We start from the raw sequence: 12,862 nt of genomic DNA, 5'->3' as shown, positions 1-12,862 counted from the left end.
AAGAATTAAAAAAATAATAATAATATGAATAAAAAAATATTACAAATAGTAACTATAACATGATAACTTTACTGAAAATTATAACTAATGATAAAAACTATGGTAATGTATGGTATGGTAACTATGGTAATGTATGGTATGGTAACTATGGTAAAAATAATTATAGTAAAGTTTATAACTATGACAAAAACTATTAAACAGCAAAAATTAGTGACCATAAAACTATTACTACAATGGAATCACTATCATTATAAGTATTAATAAGGCATTTAAAACTAATGATAATAAAAATAATAGTTAAATAAGACAGTATAAAATAAAATTAATAATAGTTTAATTAATAAAAAAAGCAATAATAATTAAAGATAAAATTAATATTCATTAAATATATGCTCAAATAAAAATTTCTTAACTTGTTTTTTTTTGAGAAGAATGTTGGTAATAAAAAGGTATTTAGTTGAAACCTTTTTTTTTATAAATGGTATTATTTGTTTCCAGTAAGAAATACATTGAAGTTCTAGAGAGAGCTTGCCATATTCGATAATGTTGAAAAAGAAAGTGTGCAAGTTAAAATTTTCAGTATTTTGAGTGTATTTTTTGTGTCACTTGTTTTAATAAAAATATTATTAAATGAATTTGGTAGTTTATTTTGAATAACACAAATAAATAAATCAAACACAAATAAATAAATCAAACAAATAAATTAAATAAATCAAACACAAAGTGACAATTATAAAGCTTTACAAGATCCTGAAATTTTAGAATTTTTAATTCAGATATTTTGGATATTAGATCGTAATGGAGAAAATGCCATAATTCTTATGGAAATGCGTTGTAAACTGTTTATTCGATGTAATAGAAAACTACTTTTTTTGACCCCAAACAGTGCAACAATAACTTAGATGTGAGGAAAATAAAGAATAGTAAATTGATATTAGAATATGTTGGGGAATGTAGTGTCATATTAATGGCAACATACTATTGGCATGTAAAAGTTTTTTATTTGATTGAATTAGTTGATAGTTTTTTGTCAAGAAGTAGCCAGAGGTATTTTATATATTTAGTCTTTTACCATTTTCTAATATTATAATATATTTTTACATATTTTCTAATTTTCACATTATCATTATCAAACTTTTTTTTGGAGGGTGAAAAATAATAAATTAAGTTTTATTGGTATTTAGAGAAATATAGTTACTATTTAACCAATGACACAAATGATGTAGATCTGAATTAACTTTTTTACACAGCTGCGCAAGTGATTTATTTATACATAGAAGATTAGTGTTGTCAGCGAAATGATAAACAATCGAGTTATTTATAGAGTGAGGCAGATCCTTAATATATATTTAAAAAAATTAAAGGCCCTAGAACAGAACCCTGTGGGACCCCATATTTAATAACTTTACTTGTGGATTGAAACCCATTAATTGAGACAAACTGAGTTTAATTTTCAGTATAGGATGAAAACCAATCATTAGTGATACCCTGTATACCATAGTGATACAATTTTTCAATTAAAATCTTATGGTCAACTGTATCAAATGCTTTTTGGAGATCGATAAAGACGTCACAAGCAAAAGAACCACTATCAATCGCACCACAAATCATTTCAGTAATGCTAATAAGTAATTGGGAAGTAGAGTAATTTAAGCGAAATCCAAACTGGTGGCCGTAAAGACACTTATCAAGAAAGTGGTAGATTCGAGAATACATTAATTTTTCAAGATTTTTGCTGACATTTGATAATAACAATATTAGTCTATAGTTATTGCAGTCAATTTTTGAGTCCTTTTTATGGATTAGTTTAACAGAAAGTACTGAAGAAATATCATTAGCAAGAAGTTTTAGAATAAAGGTTGGCAAACGCTGTTTGGACCAGAAGCGTTGCTATCATTTAGAGAAAGTATAACTGATATTATTTAATTTTTTTCAGTAGGTTTTATGAAAAGAGAGTTAGGGTTTGATGTTTTTAAATACTTATGGAAGTCAGTATGAGGATGAATGAATATTTTTTTGCAGTTCTTCAGGGATTGAAATAAAAAAAGATTTGAAAATTTCCAAGATTTTAATTGGATCATTTATAATGGTGTTGTTTGAAGATATACAAGATGGATATGAGATATCATCCGAACATATATTCAAAAGAGTTCTAATACGTGGAAGGCACGTAGCTCTCAAACTATTGCTATTGGTAGTAAAGTAGTTAGAAAAGTGGTTTTTTTTGCTTCCTCAAATATGTGTTACAAGTAAATTTATATAGGTTTTGTAAGTTTTTTCAAGAATTAGTTTGTCATAAAGATTTTTTGTTTTAAGGAACTTATTAAATACATTTATTAATTAAAGTTTAAAGTTGCTGAAGTAATCCATGGTTTAAGGCTCTGAGTAAATCCACGATTACTTAGTTTTTTATCGGTGAGAGTTTGTCTTGAAAAGAGTTATAGATAGTGAAGAAATCTTCATATGATTTATTTGTATTACCATTGGAAACTTTGATTACTTTATCTCAGTAGATTTTCAAGTAAACATTCCCGAATTCTTCACTATTTAATCTTTTGAAGTTTCAAAGAATATTGCTTTTACAAGAATATTTATTTTTTAAAAAGATGAATAAGTTAGAAACTGTGTCAAATGATCTAATATTTTAATAGTTAAATTGCCGGAAAAAATATCTTTAGAAGTTGAGTTAGAAAATATATTATCAATTAAAGTACTTGAGTGATTGGTAATTCTTGTTGGTAAAGATATAAAAAGAAGAAAGTTGTTTGAAGCAATGGTGTTCAAATACTCCGAGATTAAATTAACTGAGTTTGCTCTTTCTATATTAAAATCACCCAGATATTTTTATAATATAAGTTTTATTTTATTTAACAGCAAGTTTTTGAAATAGAATAGCTAGATATGAAATATTAAGTTCATTAATATCCATGTTAGAATGGCAATAAACACAGCCTACTATGATATTAGACTTTTTAGGGAAAATGATTTCAACAAACGCAGGCTCAAAAAATTGGGGTTTATCAAGTTTTTGTTGAAGTATGTTTATAAACATTTCCACTAAGGTTTATTGGAGTTGTATTGTGTTGTGGGAGTAAATCATATTTCAGATTATACTAAATTCATAATTTATTAGAGATAAAAATGAAGTCATCAAAATGTTTAACTAATAAAGCGATATTTAAATGAAATAGAGAAAAAAACTGATGTTTGAAGAGTTAAATTTTTCAATGTCTATGTTTACAATTGATTGAGTTCTTAACTATGTTCGTATCATCATCATCATTGTTATAATAATATTTTTATATTACAAATGTGTGAAGCTATTACAGTTTTGTCTCATTTCATTTTTGACATTAAGATTTTTAAACTAATTGGGAATATGATATTTTATAAATGCCATCAGGTTGGCCCTGTGAAAAATGCCCTGAAACAAGATTTAAAAAATTGCATACACATTTGTTTAATATTTTATGAATATTTCAAATAATATTTTATAAATATTTGAAATATTTTATATAATGAAAAGTGTCAAAATAATAGAATTGTGCTTCCATTTAAAGGTGGTTCCTCTGGAGCAGTTGTTTGGGCAGCATGCCAAACTGCAATAAATCTTAGTGAAAATCAGCGTTGCGTGGTCGTACTTCCAGATAGTGTTAGAAATTATATGTAAGCAATACTTTAAAAATTTTATAAAGTGTATAAATATATAAGCAATAAATCAGTATATTTATATATCCTATAGTTCTGAATTAACGAGTGTTCACTACTTTAGCATGTAAAATTTTGTTTTGTTTTCAGATTTTGTATACAAATAAATTAGTTGTTGGTAATGCTTTTGAAGCATCTATCTTACCTTTTCTTCAAGACTGATTGCATTTTTTTTGTCAATAGGACAAAGTTCTTAGAAGATTCTTGGATGATTGAACGCGATTTTATAGAATCAGACAGTGGAGAAAATGAAAAAGTTTGGTAAGATATTTTTACCTAAGTTTTTCAATTCAGCTTGTCGACTTTAGGTTGGCAAAAAAAATTTAAAACAAAAGTTTTACCATAAAACATAAAAATGAGGTCAGTGATTTTTTGCCGAACTTAAACACATATTCCGAGGGCTTTATATATATATAATATATATATATATATATATATATATATATATATATATATATATATATATATATATATATATATATATATATATATATATATATATATGTATATATATATATATATGTATATACATATATATATATATATATATGTATATATATATATATATATATATATATATGTTTGTATTGAGATATGATGTTGTGTGTTTTTTTTTCAGTTTTTTTTTTTTTTGTTAAAATCATTATTTTATTTATTATTTAATATTTCTTTTATTTTTTTTTATTGTTGCACTTTTTTGCTTTTTTTAAGCAAATATTTTTTAAATTTATATTTGAAAAATATTTATATTATATTAATTCTATTTGCAAAAACTTTTATTTGCAAATAGAATAAGATTTTTTAAATTTTTTATCTGAAACTCTTTAAAATAAATAATGAAGCAGGTTTTACAAAATGATCACAAAATGAATAATTTAGGATAAACTGGTTTAAATTTTCATTCATTATCTTATTTGCTTTTTAATTCTTTGACAGAATTTTTGATAAAACAGTTCTGTGTTATTTGTATAGGATACCGTTTGCTTTCAATTTCTTTATTTTGACTTAATTTAATAAAGAATTGAACTATGAAACCATTTAAAACTCAAGAAAAACTTCTTATAAAGAAAAATACTAAACAGCAATAAAAACAAAAACTTATAAAAAGCACATATTTAAATTTGTTCACTTGGGCTACTAATTTAGACTATAAATCTAGCCTAAAGTTATTTTACTGTATGATTTACAGCAGTGTTTCCCAACGTGGGGCGCACGCCCCACTGATGGGGCGTAAGAAATTTTCAGGGGGCAATTCGATTGTTTGGGGGCAATTGAAAAAAAAGGACTTTCTTAGTCTCAATTTAACCACAAAGTTGAATCTCCAGGAAACGTCCATTATGAAGTGTATCATGCAAAATTTTTTCACTGGAATGCATTCGGAAAACTAAGATTTGCTTTGGCAAACTAAGATTTGGAAAACTAGGGTTTGATTTGGAAAACTAGAATTTGGACTAGGATTATCAGTTGCTTGTATCGTTATGTCAAAGTGCATTACGGTTAATTTGAAATAAAAGTTGTGCTGTGCCTACTAGAAATAAAAGCAGTTGTTCGAATTATCGTTGTTTTCAAATTTTTAATACATTTTATAAATAAATATAAGTGATATTTAAATATAATTGGTAAGTAAATATAATTGTAAATATATATAATTATTTAGAATTTAGATGCCTCATAGAAAAATAAAGAAATGTAATGATTGTTACGAAAGCAATTCCTTCTGGCCAATCATTTCAAATGCTAGTTCAGAATATTGATTAGCGATTGCGGAATAAGCAATTCCATTTGGAGAATTGCATGAAAACTTATTGCAAATGTATTCCCTTGATAGACTAATTCCGCACAAGGAATTCTCACTTAAAAGCCATAGCACTAAACATAATAACAGTTGGAATAACAAGTTGAGAAGACTACACACAGTTTATATATAACTAGTTTTTTATAATTTAGTATTCAAATATAGAAATAAGTATAATACAAAAACCAAAGTGGATTCTCTTTCAATAATAAATAAGAATACAAAACATTACAAATTATATATTTTTAATTTCCTAATTGATTTTAAAATTCATTTTTTAGCCCACAAGTAGTGCAAGCAAGTAAAAAATTCGGCAGTACTTGGAAGAGTATTTAAAGTTAGGTTCCTTACCTGTTGTCCATGATGCACAGTTACCTTTTTGTTTATTATGCCAACAATGCTTGAGCAATGAATCAATGAAGCACATTTGAAGGCAAAACATAAAGACCAACTTAATTCAAATTTGAATTATTTTCAAATTTTAAAGAAAAATTTTGAAAAAAGAGCAGCTTTAAAGGCTCTCTTTACTGCTCATAATGTTAATATTAATTGCATTCTTGAGGCTAGCTATCAAATTTCATTACTCATTGCTAAATCTGGGAAAAATCATACAATAGGAGAACAGTAAATCAAGCCTTCAATATCAACATTTGTTAAAACTGATTTAGGAAAAGAAGACCAAAAAACCATGCCACTAAGTTACAATACTGTCAGCAGAAGTATCAATGAAATGAGTAAAGATGTTGAAATACAACTTATCGAAAAAATAAAAATAAGACTTTTCAGTGCAAATGGACGAATCAACATTGAGAGACAGCGAAGCAGTATTACTTACATATGTCAGATATATTGATAATCATGATTTTGCTGATGAAATGTTATTATGCAAATCATTAAAAAGCAGCACTACGGCTAAAGATATATATAGTACTCTAAAAAGTTACTTAGATAAATATAATGTCTTCAGCGTACTTAGAAAAATATAACGTCCTTAACGTACATAGAAAAATATAACGTCCTGTGCTGCTGATAGTGCTCCTAATATGATGAGCAAAAAAAATGGTTGCTTAAAACTGATGAAAAATGAAAATCCAGATATGCTTCTTGTGCACTGTGTTGTTCACAGTAGCTAAAAATCTTTCTTCTGTTCTAAATAAAATAATGAACTTGGTTGTAAAATGCATTAATTCTATTAAAGCAAGGGCAAAACAAGAGCGCATTTTTAAATTGTTTTGTGAAGAAAACAACAAAGCCCATGTGGGACTTTTACTTCACACTGAGGTAAGATGGCTTTCGAAAGAGAACTGTTTAAAAAGATTTATGGAACTGCTTGATACTTTTTAAGCGACAAAACTGAAATGCAATATCTGCTAACGATCGATTCTAAGGCATATTTGAGTTATTTAACCGATATTTTAAAAAAACTAAATATATTGAATAAAAAAAATTCAAGGAACAAATAAAACTCTTGTCGATGCAGCAGCGAAGATATTTGGTTTTATTACGTCTATTGAACTATTTGAAATGTTAGTTAATTTATCTCATATTTCAAATATGCAGTACCAAGAAGAATTAGCAGAAATGCAGAATGACGAGTCAGTTGAAACTTTATTTAATATAAAAGGATCGATAGCATGGTTTTTTGAAGAGACCAAAATTAAATATCCAAACACAACAGTATGTGCAAGAAAACTGTTATTACCGTTTCCTTCATATTTAGCTGAATGCGGATTTAGTGCTATAACTGATTTGCTGATTTGCTACTTAAAAAAAGAAATCATATGGATATAACACAACAGGGAGATCTAAGAATGTAGCTAACAAAATTGGAACCCAATATAAAATCTCTTTGTAACCAGCATCAAGCACAAGGATCTCACTAATTTTAGACTTGTATACCTGATGTATTTTATTTTATTTACTCATATATTGTTTACTATATTTTGTTTACTTGAATTTTTTTGTGTAACAAATAACTTTTTGTGATTTCTTCATGCAGTATATCATTCATGCTACTTATGAAAAATTTATATTAAAAATTATTCATATGTAGCATGGGGGGACATATTAAGTTTTTATGAGCTTTGGTGGGGTACGGCACTAAAAAGGTTGGTAAACATTAATTTACAGCAATATAGTTATATATTGCTTATATATATATAACTTATATATACAGCAATATAGCTAAATACAGCAATGTAGTTATATATACAGTTATTATAGCAGTTATTATACCATGTTTAAGTCTAACCAATTTTGTCAATGAGTTATGGTTTTGTGTATTAAAGTGTAAGTTTTTGTGTGATGTTATGGAATTGTTATGCTTGGAAATATATGACAGCTTGCATGTAATAATGCATGCAGTAAAAATTCATACTACTTATTGTTGCAAACAACACAAATAAAAGCTAAAAGCAAATGACCTAAAAGTTCAACTGCACAAATATTGTAACATTTTAAGATATCATAAAATCTAGAAATTATGAACTTTTTTAGATGAATATACATGATGTTATAATGTCAGGTGTTAAACTTGTTACATAAAGGTAATCATGCTATAAAATGGCAATGTGATGCTAAGTTTAAAACATTGAAAGTTTTATCTAAGCAGAGAGTTTTAGTTTTAAATGTAGCTAATTTTATGTTTGTTTATAATTCAAATATAAAATATTTAAACATAAACTAAATACTTATATTGTTTCCATATATTTTAAATAAATTTTGACATTCAGGTGGTGGAAAGAAAAAGTTAATCGTTTGAGTTTGAAAACTCCTTTTACTATTATGCCCACCATGACTTGTCAAGCAGCAATTGAGATCATGAACACGTAAGTTCTTTATATAAAACAAGCAGCAATTGAGATCATGAATAGTAAGTTCTTTATATAAAACAAGCAGCAATTGAGATCATGAACACGTAAGTTCTTTATATAAAGAAATTTTAAAACTAAAATGTGTAAACATATATAAGGACAGTGTGGACCTATAAGGTAAGTGTATAAATATACATGCATGCATACACACATACATACATACATACATACATACATAATAACAGAATTTTTTGCCAAAAATTTAAATTTAATTTAGGGTTTTCGGTATTTATATAAAGCTTATGATGCGCAGATCACCATGGCAAAAACCCTTAAGGTTGCAAAGGCCACCAAGCCCTGACTCATCAAAAACCTAACATCGTCAAGCCTGCCAAAGGACCTCTTCAAGTCAGAGTGAACAACAAGTAACCTCATAAAATGTGATATTAGGGCTAGATGTTTAGCTAGAACAGCTCAGTCGTTACTGGCTGTTAGTAAAGTATTGAGATCCTTGTTGAAAAAAAAGCATGCAAGTTTTGCTCTTCTCTGATGAAAATATTTTTACAATGGATGGTGCCTCAAATAACAAAAATGACCAAATTGTTGTTAAAAGCAACCAAAGTGAACTTCTGGAACACTTCATTCGATTTGTTTCAAAGAGTTGTACATCAACAGCATTCGTTCTCTGCGTTGGCTTAGTACCAAAGGCTTAGAGGTCATAGGCAAATTGCTTACTTAGAGGTCACTAACTTAAATTGCTAGTTTAGATAAGCACTCTGACGTTACATTGAAATAGTCTGTTGCCGGGGGCTTCAGTACATACATTGACTGACAAATGGCCTGACTCGCAGTGGAGTGCTGCTACATCAACTAAGGGTTTGGGACGGGGCAGTAATCTTTTTCATTACTCTTCGTTTTTTCTTCTTTCTTCTGAAAATGCTGTATGCTATAAAGATAAGCAAAACTAGTGAGCAAGTGCTCCTCTAAACAAGCTATAGAAGATATATATATATATATATATCTTCTATATAAGATATATATATATATATATATATATATTATATATATATATACGTATTACTTTTTTAGATAACGGTTTTTTATTGAAAAAGCTAAATGTATTCTATTTTAATTGCTATATAGAACTTATGCTATATGTATATATATATATATATATATATATATATATATATATATATATATTTGTGTTTATATTACTTATGTATATATTTATTTATCTTAGAGAAACTTATGATCAGTTACCAGTAGTTGATGAAGCCGGGTAAGAAATTTATCTTTTGAAAATTTTTTTTTTGCTGTTTGTTATCACCTTGCCACTGATTTATTGACTTCTTTTAAATTAAGTTACTTGGGCTTTGTTTTATTTTTAATGTGCTTGTTTTTTTTTAAATATTCTTTACATTAAAATTATTTATTTTGCCAAAGTTTATAAGATTGTGTTGTGTTGCAGTATATGACTCTCTAACATGTGGGAATGAGGGACATGTTTACGATGTCTATGCTATTTGTGATCCAATCTTAAATAAAAATTTTGCATTGGATTGTCAGCTTTTTATTTCTATCATATATGAGTAATATATGATAAAAATAAACTTGTTCTTTCTGTTTTTTTGTGTTTTTCATATCTTTTCATCTTACATCTCTTGCACTATAAATAAATGAAATCTTGAAACTTAATTTCTGATTTATCTTTTAAGAATTATAATTTTAAAACAGGATGATTTATTCTTCTAATAGGCTCTGTGAGCCCATTCTTGTCATTTGCAGTTTTTTTTTTATTATTTGTGTGTGTTTGCTTTTAGAAGTATTCAAGGAATGGTTACCCTCGGCAACATAATGGGAAAAATGGTTTCTGGCAAAATAACTCCAAAATCACCAGTCACTCATGCTATTTATGATAAATTTAAAAAGGTTCAGACTTATTATTTAAATTCATATTTTTGTGGTTTTTCTAAATGTTTTAAATTTTTCTCAAAAATTTAATGAAATAATGTTTATGATGAGATTTTAGGTTTTCTCTCTATAACAAAGGAATGTAGTACTTTCAGATTCTTCAATAATTTCACTCCAAAATTGAAGATCATCTGTCTAACAACAAGGACGATGATTACAGATTACTTGTGATGATTACAGATTATGCGTGAACACAAGGAACTGCAATCAAGGATGATGATTGCAGTTTTTTGTGTTCTTCAGGGCCCGATGATGAATCTGACTACTACATTGTCAAATATTGTTGTGATCTTTGTCCTAGATCCTAAAACAACAAGTGTACTACGAGATACAGCGTTTGCTCAATGCTCCTTTGCCAACAGCACACTGAGAGCGTAATTACTAGTTTGTAAACCTTAAATAGGTTTAAACGTTCAAACGTTTTTTTTTTTTTTTTGACGAATAATGATATAATTTTGGAATGTTTGTTTTTTATACGTTTTCATGGAAATATAATGGAATATCACCTGTCTAACAACAAGGGTAATGACTGCAGTTCCTTATGTTTTTCAAAGCTAACACTTGTCACACTCGACATCGAGTGTGACGACTACATCGTCAAAAATGCTTGCGGGTTTTGTCCAAGATCCTAAGACAATAATGCAATGCGAGACCAAGAGCGTGATTGCTATTTTGTAAACCTTTAATAACTTTACGCGCTCAAGCATTTTTTTTTTCCTGTTAATGAATGTTTGTTTGTTTTTTATACATATCGAAATATAATTTTTCTTTTATTTGTAATTTAAATCTAATAATTAAGAATAATTTTTAATGTTTGAGGAAAGTAAGAATATAAACATCTATTAAAATGAACTAGATAAATGAAATACTTTTACATTCATAATATAATAACGTAGTATTTTTTTAATTTTCTTAAAGGTATCTTTACATACATCACTTGGAGAACTTTCTAGAATACTCGATCATGAATATTTTGCTTTGGTCGTTCACTCTCAGTACCAATGTATGTTATGATTTTTTTTTTTTTAATTGTTTAACTTTTTGAAATTATATAATTTTATTATTACTAAATCAATATTTTTTTAGATTCTGATACAAATAAATCTACAAAAAAAGAGATAATATTTGGAATTGTCACCCGTCTTGATTTGCTTAATTTTATAACAAACTCTCCTGAATCTTTTTTATTACAGCAGTAATTTTAATTTAAATCTTTGAATATATCTACAAACTTAAGTAATAAACGTACCAGAAATCGATATCTTAAGTCGACGTTTTTTTGACGTAAAATGTTGTACTGCTGGATTGAGTTTTTGTATAAATTTTTTTATTTGGTGAACTTTTTATCTCTTAATAAACCATTCAACAGAAATATTTTTGTATTTACGACTTTTGATTACTTTATCATAGAGCAAATCAAATTTAATGAGTTTGTCCGATTTGCTTTCAGTGCTTTACTTTTTTAGTTCCTGAAATGTTGTGTTCCGTAACCGAACAAGAGAAAGATCAAGTTTCACTTCTTGTTTGTCCAAAATTATGTTAAAAGTGTCTACCCAGCGGGCACAGAGCGCCTGCTAATCATATTAGAAAGGAAACATTTATTAGACATCGTAAAGATGTTTTATGGACGTCTGCGCCTGCTGGGTAATTGCTCAACTTTTTTAAAAGACCAAAATCTATAAATTCCTAAAAATAGTGTGAAATATTCTGCAATTAACAATAAATTTTTTGAAATCAGGACTACAAAATTGGTCTTTTCACATCGAAAAATTGTTAAACCGGTAATCAATAGTTACACCAGTGTCAACGCATTAACACTTTGTGGTATATTAACCAATTTTATGCTAATAAATGCTTGTATGGGCAACCATTTAAGTGAATTCATTGCAATCACTTCAAACTCTTATTACGATATTGAGGGAAAATGAATAAAATAATTAGATTCAAATAATACTCATTTTTAATGTAAACATATGGGTAAAAGAAATTAAAATAAACAATAAATATCCAAAAAGCGAACATATGAGTTTAAACTGCTGTGAAAGTCTTTCAAAACCTGTTTAAAGTCAATTTTTACTTCAAGAAAATTTTGGTCGTTCTTTTTTGTCCCTACTGTACATATCGATGGCTCCGCGCTAAATCGGTCTATCTACAATCTCCGCGAAAAACATTTTTGGTATATCTGCGATCTCCGCAAAAAATATTTTTGGTCTATCTGCAATCTCCGCGAAAAACATTTTTGGTCTATCTGCAATCTCCACGAAAAACAATTTTAGTCTATCTGCAGTTTGCGCAAGCAATACTTTTGAACTATCTGCGTTCTTTGGGTGTATAAACTTTATATCATAAACATTAAATTTATCTCCAATTTTCTTACTAAAAGCCTAATTTTCTTAAGTTTTGATAGAAAATAAACTACGTTGTTGTTAAAGTTACACACTATTTATGTAGTTATTTATGTTATGTTCTTTTTAGTATACAACTGTACAACATAATCAATCTTTCTGATGTGTTGCTGTTAAATTAGATTACAGCAAAATTACAGAATTCGTTTAATTATTTTTTAGAATTT

At 27.4% G+C, this 12,862-nt stretch overlaps 1 protein-coding gene across 3 annotated transcripts in view; it reads left to right on the top strand.

Annotated features, from left to right (window-relative positions):
• LOC100209141 (cystathionine beta-synthase-like protein) overlaps positions 1-11,662 on the top strand; it is a 37,586-nt gene extending 25,924 nt beyond the window's left edge. For all 3 annotated transcript variants that reach the window (XM_065787514.1, XM_065787515.1, XM_065787513.1), the window contains 7 exons: positions 3,561-3,666; positions 3,892-3,969; positions 8,236-8,331; positions 9,560-9,598; positions 10,140-10,248; positions 11,209-11,293; positions 11,377-11,662. In XM_065787514.1, coding sequence (XP_065643586.1) covers positions 3,561-3,666; positions 3,892-3,969; positions 8,236-8,331; positions 9,560-9,598; positions 10,140-10,248; positions 11,209-11,293; positions 11,377-11,489 — 626 coding nt within the window. In that variant the 3' untranslated portion in view covers positions 11,490-11,662. The remainder of the gene's footprint in view (positions 1-3,560; positions 3,667-3,891; positions 3,970-8,235; positions 8,332-9,559; positions 9,599-10,139; positions 10,249-11,208; positions 11,294-11,376) is intronic.
• Positions 11,663-12,862: the final 1,200 nt, after the last annotated feature.

Source organism: Hydra vulgaris, chromosome 01 (genome assembly GCF_038396675.1).
Source record: "Hydra vulgaris chromosome 01, alternate assembly HydraT2T_AEP".
Classification (NCBI taxonomy): domain Eukaryota; kingdom Metazoa; phylum Cnidaria; class Hydrozoa; order Anthoathecata; family Hydridae; genus Hydra; species Hydra vulgaris.
The sequence above is the reverse complement of the archived record's forward strand: the minus strand, read 5'-3'. Positions and strand labels throughout refer to the sequence as shown.